Raw genomic sequence first — 7,097 nt, 5'->3', positions numbered from 1 at the left:
TTTTTATTTAAATAATTATATTAATAATAAAAGATATAATATAACTAAAAGTGGTGAGGAGATAATTTTTTTTCTAAAAGACTTAGGAAGACAATTTTAATCCTAAAATCTCATAATCTTCTTCATAAAACACCTAAGAAAAGTATGATGAGAGTACTATGATTGATTAAGATATTAAACATGATCAAAAAAAGAATAATTGTCTTGTAAAAACAGAAAATTGATGGTTAGATAAAGAGAAAGACATAGAAGGTAAAAGAGAATTAGAAGATTAAAGGTTGGTCTGTCAAGGACTAGGGTTCTATCCCACTTGCTCAGTGCACAAAGTATTAAATGTTTAAAGGCAGAGAAAATCTATGAATTGATAATCATTGATTACAGGGATAATCCACAAACTGTTGAATCATTAAATGCGGGTAAAACCCACGAGCTGTTGTGTGTTCATCTTGGGGACGCCCACTAATTGAGGATCGTAATTTTCCTTGTGCGTATATTATGGCGTCAAGTTTTGCATTGATTGTCGGTGGTTTCGACTGATACTACTCTTAACCATAGACACGTATGCACGAAGGACACAATGAAAAACCATATCTGAGACTAGTTCTTAGGTAATGTCGGGTTACAGGGTGTAAACCGACACATGAGCTCATGGCCTGTATAGAACAGACATGCATCATACTTGTTTGCGTATATTCCTTTGTTATATGTTTCTGTGAATCGTGTGTATGTGTTTCTTGATTAATTATTTTCATGTACCTTTAGTTGTTAAAGTTTGTATGTATCCCGTGGTTGTTGCTGTTGGCTAAGTATAACATAAAATGAACCTAACTAACTACCCCAACCTTACTAAGGATTCTCCAGTTCTCACACCTTCTTTCTCACCCTTTCGGTTATAGGTACGAAGACTTATTGTGAAGCTGCAGATGCGTGGAGGAATTTGTTTGCAAGTTGAGTATTTATTAGAATTCACTTATTTTCCCTCGCCTGGTTAGTTGAAGTTTTATTCAAAGGGGTAGGCTTGTGATCTCTGACAAATCTTAAGTGATTGAACTCCAATTCTTTGGTAATTCAACCTCTCTTAAATTAATTAATTGTTAATTCTTTGATCAATTGCTCATGAGAAGAGATGAAGCTCATTTTCTTATTCTTAAACCACACAACTCTTAAGATCTGAATTTAGTTGATTCAATGTCACGTATCAAATCTAAATTCAAAATCAGAATAATTAAGAAAGAGGATTTTCAAGCTTAATTCCTATGATTCAATTTTCTAATTGATCATGAAATTCAACCCAAAATCAAACAATCTTCCAATGAATTTGAATTATTCAAATGAAGAACGAAGATTCTTTCTTAGAAACAATAATGCATAGATCAAAGATAGTGAATCAAAAAATTCATTCCATTAGAAATTAATAGAGCTCTTTCCCCCAATGAAAAAGAATTAGTAACTCATGTCTTAGAGGAATTATAAGAATGAAAAGTAATGTAAAAGTAAAAAACCTTCTCAGTTCTCTCTTCTCCCTTTTATACTTCCTTCCCAAGTTGCCTTCATATTCAAATTCCAATTCCCATCAAATTCAGGTCCAATTCAAGTTGGATTCAAGTCCAATTCAAACTAAATTCAACCCATGAATTTTAGCAAGGTTAATTCATCTCCTAACTTCACCAAATTAGTTGATTACTTAAGCCTTTAAGAGTTGGGGTTGATCCTGTGAAATTTTCCGTTGAGAACCCTCAATATAGCCGTGGGACACCAAGTTAATTGCTACTCTATTTTGATCCAAAACACTCTCTGTCTACTTTGTCGTGGCACGCCAAAATAGAGTCGTGAAATGCCAAGCTTTCTTTCATTCTTTTGGCCCAAAAATATTCTTTGCATGCTTTGCCGTGGTACGCCAAGCAATAGCCCTAGGACGCCAAAGTATTTTTGTTCCTAAATGGTCCAAAAAATCAAAATGATAGTACCAGCCGTTGTACGCCAGCGAGCGCAAAACAGGATTTACGCGTATGCATGAGGGATGTGTATGCACAACATTGGAAACATGCTACCAACATGCGTATGCTTGAAGAATGCGTACACATGTTTCTCCCTTTTTGTTATATTTGCACGTACGCATGCTAAATGGGTACGCATAATTGTTGTTGGACGCCACTTCTTTCACGTTGAACGGTAATTGATTCACGCTTCAAATTTGGTAACTTTGAGCCTAAAAGAGTGTCCTTCAAAATGTTGCCTTAATTTTAAAGTGTATCCTTAACTTGAAAGTGTGTTCTTGGCTCTTTTTTTGCTTTATTTTGGGTCTTGTTTTGCTTGGTTTATCTTTAAAATCTCCTGAAACATATTATTCAAAGCATTAACATACTTTGTACTAATCTAAGAATTTATTGCTCATAAAAACAAAAACAATTAACTATTTAAATGAAATTCTAAAGAAAAACAACTAATGATGCAAATACATTAGTTTGTATGTATTGTTCATTTGAATAACTATAATGTATTACTAGTAACTATAATGTATAAAAAATTTACGAATTGTTGTGTGTTGATCTTGAGGACGCCCACTAATTAAGGATCGCAGTTTTCCTTGTGCGTATATTATGGCGTCGAGTTTTGCGTCGATTGCCGGTGGTCCCGAACTGATGGTACTCTTAACCACAGATACGTATGCACGAATGACATAATGATAAATCATATCTGAGACTAGTTCTTAGGTAATGTCGGGTTGTAGGGTGTAAACTGACATATGAGCTTATGGTCTACATAGGATAAACATGCATCATACTTGTTTGCACATATTCCTTTGTTATATGTTTCTGTGATTCGTGTGTATGTGTTTTTTGATTAATTGTTTTCATGTACCTTTCATTGTTAAAGTTTGTATGTATCCTATGATTGTTGCTGTTACCTAAGTATAACATAAAATAAACCTAATTAACTATCTCAACCTTACTAAGGACTCTCCAATTTTTATCCCTTCTTTCTCACCCTTTCAGTTACAGGTACAAAGACTTATTGTAAAACTACAGATGCGTGGAGGAATTTGTTTTCAAGTTGAATATTTGTTATAATTTACTTATTTTCTCTCGTCTGGTTAGTTGAAATTTTATTTAGAGGCATAGGTTTGTATTTGTTGTTTATTTGAATAATTATAATGTAGTACTAGTAATTATGTGATTATTTTTTATTGAAAGTATTTGTTGAACGATTTTTAATAAATAAAAAAAATTTTACTAATTTTTTTCTAAAACTGAAAATGTATTAACATTATAAAGACTCAATATTAAATAAATGATAAAAAAAACAAGTCAATAACACTTTATTTTTAATACGATCATACCGTAACGAGAAATTAGGTCCTTACTGCAATCACTTTGTAGTAGGGTTTGAAGGACTATTTGGGATATTCCCCACATAAAGGTAGGCTGTTTTATCAAGGGATGCAATTTATTTCAAGAAGATTCCATAAAGTAAAGAAAACTAACGAAACTTAGTAGGAACCTTGAAAGGACTATAAAACATTAGGAAAACATTATCATCATCATCAGAAAAAGGAAACCCCATCAAGTCTAAATTTCAATTTAAAGAAGCAAATTCTACATGATTCGCCATACCATACAATGACTTATGTACTATAAAAGACGTGTCAACAATAATACTCAAATAGGAGTGCTAGGGATCAGCAACTTTTGGTATTTGTAGCCATCAAATAGTTATCAATGATGATTTTAATGGTGTGAGATTGGTGTGAGATTTCATCCAATGATTCACTTTTCCTTGCTAGTTACATGCTGGCCAAAATTTAGAAAAATTATTGGTCTCCTAGACTTTTTCATACTGAAATTCATTCAAAAAATAGCCACACCCCTGAAGAAAGAGTCAGAGAGAGAGAGAGAACAGCGGTGTTATGATCATCAACTACCAGCTGGCGCAACATCTTTTCAACTAGCAGCCAACTTTACCTACTTTCATATAATGTCGTGTACTTGGAAGTGGACCATCTCGTATTAGAAAATTGATGCTGGTAGTAGTACTCCATAGACCAGAAACATGAAGACAAATTTGAGATTAAGTTATAGTCTAATTTATAGGTATATGAAAAGATGGTAAACATAAAATACGAAAGCAATATTATTTTCTTTTATTTTTAAATTTTTCAAACATGTACACTTCTAAGGTCATGAACATGAAGATAATGTAACCATTTGGGAATGTGCTCGAGAACACTGTACAGAAGTGGGATTTGGCCCTATAGATTTACAGATATATACAACAAACACTTTTATGTCAAATGAAGTACCAAAAATTGGACCAACAGGAAAAAGAACAAGAACAAATACCACTAAGCAATGGTAAAATCCATAGTAATTGATTAATTCCTTCTAAATAATAAATCAGATGAAAGGCCAACAATTGTTGGCTTGAATGCACGCATAAATTTCCAAGATGACACCATCTTCGAATCTGCTTTGTTTGACGTCCTTCCTTTGGAATTAGGCCTAGGCCTAGCAGCAGCAGCAATACTAGTTCCATGAGTTCTTGAAGTTTTTGAGCCAAAGGAAGTGTCACTGGCACCAAATAAAACAGTTCCTCTGTTTGATGCATTCAATGGATATCCAACAGCTTCATCCTGATGAGGAGGTGGGAATTTCTCACTCTTGCTTTTGGCATTTGCATTTGTCACAACTCTCCACCTCTGACATTCGGTTAGAAATTTAAAACAATTGTGGTGATGATGAAGAATCTAGCTCTCAAGTTGTAGATATCAATATAATTCATTCACAACATATTTGTCTCCGAATTGTGAAAATGACTTGGTATGGTGAAGGGTTAGTCCAAGAATCTATGATAGTGATAGAATTGAGTGCATGAACTTCAGTTTGTTGAAGATATTGCAAGGAAATCAAACTCAATTAGGTATAACAGAGTTAGGAGAAACAGATAAACATAAAGAAAATATCTGACATACATCTAAATTTGTTTGGCTCTCTGGAATGGCCAAAGCGCACTCACGCGCTCTAACTCTTGTCGCAGCATCAACTGCAACAGCTTTTCCGCTTAGAGCTTTCTGCCTAAGAACCAAAATCAAATAAACAAAAACAAGATCAACAAGAGATTATCGCTGTATAAGTTATCAAAAATAACAACAGAATAAGAGAACCTTGTTGCTTCTTTGACTCTTAGCTTTACATCGAGTTCTTTGCAGGGAGGATACATTGGTAAACTTGATGGTTCACAAGCATAGGGCTCAGTGTTAAAGAACTGTAGACAAAGATGTTGATTTTAAGTAAATAATCATCACATGTCTAAATAGAGTGAAAGTGAAGGCTAATTTAATTAACTTGACTATTTAGAGCTGCAGAGGTAGTGCCGCGATGATCGGGATCTATTGCAAGAAGAGTATCAATTAGAGGTAATGAAGAAGATGGGAAATCCTTGAAAGTTTGCAGGATGCATCTTTTATATTGGTGGTGTGGCTTATAGAGTGTAGCATTTTGCAATCTATATTTCTTCCAGTAATCCTCTGATGGAGAGCCGCATAACTTGAATATTTTGTGCAGTTGCTCAACCTAGATAGATCAAGTTAAAACTATTTAGGCGAGTGAGTGAAAGGAGCAATAAATATGAATACACACCTCTGTTCGGGCAGGCATGATAGGCTTTCCGGCAAGTAGCTCCGCAAAGATGCATCCGGCACTCCAGAGGTCGATACCAACACCATAGAAGGTAGCTCCAAGAAGAAGCTCCGGCGGACGATACCAAAGAGTGACGACTCGGTTGGTCATGGGACGGGTTTGTTTGGAATCATAGAAAGCGGCGAGTCCAAAATCAGCAATTTTAAGGATTCCTTGATTGTCAATAAGCAGATTGGAACCCTTTATATCACGGTGTAATACACCTCTGCTGTGGCAATGCTCAAGCCCACATAGTAATTGCTTCATATAGCATTTAATCTGTCATAATACACAAGTCAGCCTTTCTATATTTAATCTGTCAGAAGCACTGAATTTGAGGTACCTGACCTGAGGCTGAGTGAAGTTGAGACCATGGCCAGCAACAAGGCCAGCAAGATCATGGTCCATGTACTCAAACACCAAGTAGATACTGGAACAGATCCTTGAAGTAACCAAGCCTTCAAGTTTCACAACATTCGGGTGATCAAGCTTCTTCAGGACAAGAATCTCTCTGGCCATGAACTTCACACTCTCTCCTTCTAAGTCATCAAATCTCACCTTCTTCAAAGCCACTATCTTTCCACTCACTAGGTCTCTCGCTTTGTACACATTGCTATAAGTCCCTTGCCCAATCTACAAGTGGAGAACACCATAAAATAAACATTCACTAAAAATAAAAAGTGAAGGTTCCAAGTTAACAGAACCTTAGCAAGCTTTTCGAAGGTGTTGGCGCGGCGAGGAGTCCAGTCTCGGATGGCGTCGCCGACAACCTCCATCAACCACGGCGGCCAACCCTGTTGGGTCGGAATGTGGCCGCGAACATTGCTGGCCGGAGGCGCAGCGGGATTTGGTAGGGATCGCGCCGGCTTTGGGAGCGCGCAGCCCATCCGTCAGAGGCGGGAGTGGATGGCGGAAGCAGAGTATCCGAAAAACACGGAGTTAGAAAACTATAGTTGTAGAAGCAAATAACTAACTAACTGACTAAGCAGATAAGGAAAGCACTCATAGCTCGTCATAAATCAGGCATGGGTTTTCGTTCAAATGACGGAATTGCCACTGATCTATGTCTCTGAAATCTCAATTCTCAAACTGCTGTCAGTGAAATGCAGCTCTGTGTCTGCCTAATTGCCTATCATTATTTTATACTGATTGTTGAAATGATTTAAGCTCTATCAATGATAATTAAATTCTAGCTTCACTAAGTTAACTACTTCTATAATTTTGTATATTGATACGGTCCAATTCTCAAATCTAAAATAACTAGAGTGAGAATCGCATAATAGGCAGATAGAGGTAAATTAATTATATTATATAATATATTTTATTATTGTATAAAAATTTATTAGATAATATATATTTAATATTTTATTTATAAAATGTTTTATAAAAATCATATTTTATAAATTTAAATTGTTTAATCAA

General features: G+C 35.4%; 1 protein-coding gene across 4 annotated transcripts; it reads right to left on the bottom strand.

Moving 5' to 3' along the window:
• LOC107630846 (probable serine/threonine-protein kinase At1g54610) lies at nucleotides 4,121-6,823 on the bottom strand. Of its 4 annotated transcripts, none has more exons than XM_016334102.2 (7): nucleotides 6,380-6,823; nucleotides 6,024-6,308; nucleotides 5,637-5,954; nucleotides 5,343-5,570; nucleotides 5,162-5,262; nucleotides 4,970-5,072; nucleotides 4,121-4,696 (listed from the first exon to the last, which is right to left on the bottom strand). In XM_016334102.2, the coding sequence occupies exons 1-7, from the start codon at nucleotides 6,560-6,562 to the stop codon at nucleotides 4,373-4,375; spliced, it is 1,542 nt and encodes a 513-aa protein (XP_016189588.1). In that variant the 5' UTR covers nucleotides 6,563-6,823; the 3' UTR covers nucleotides 4,121-4,372. The 4 variants fall into 4 exon arrangements, with proteins under 4 accessions (XP_016189588.1, XP_016189589.1, XP_020974879.1 ...); XM_016334103.2 differs by having other exon boundaries at nucleotides 5,343-5,543; XM_021119220.1 differs by having other exon boundaries at nucleotides 4,406-4,873.

This window comes from Arachis ipaensis, chromosome B03 (assembly GCF_000816755.2).
Source record: "Arachis ipaensis cultivar K30076 chromosome B03, Araip1.1, whole genome shotgun sequence".
Taxonomy (NCBI): Eukaryota; Viridiplantae; Streptophyta; class Magnoliopsida; order Fabales; family Fabaceae; genus Arachis; species Arachis ipaensis.
This window is presented reverse-complemented; position numbering and strand designations above follow the sequence as displayed.

Coding starts and splice junctions, on each gene's coding strand:
- LOC107630846 (XM_016334102.2), bottom strand. CDS start 6,562: ATGGGCTGCGCGCTCCCAAAGCCGGCGCGATCCCTACCAAATCCCGCT. Junction 6,309..6,379: donor CCTTCGAAAAGCTTGCTAAG/GTTCTGTTAACT, acceptor CTCCACTTGTAG/ATTGGGCAAGGGACTTATAG. Junction 5,263..5,342: donor CTGCAGCTCTAAATAGTCAA/GTTAATTAAATT, acceptor CTTTGTCTACAG/TTCTTTAACACTGAGCCCTA.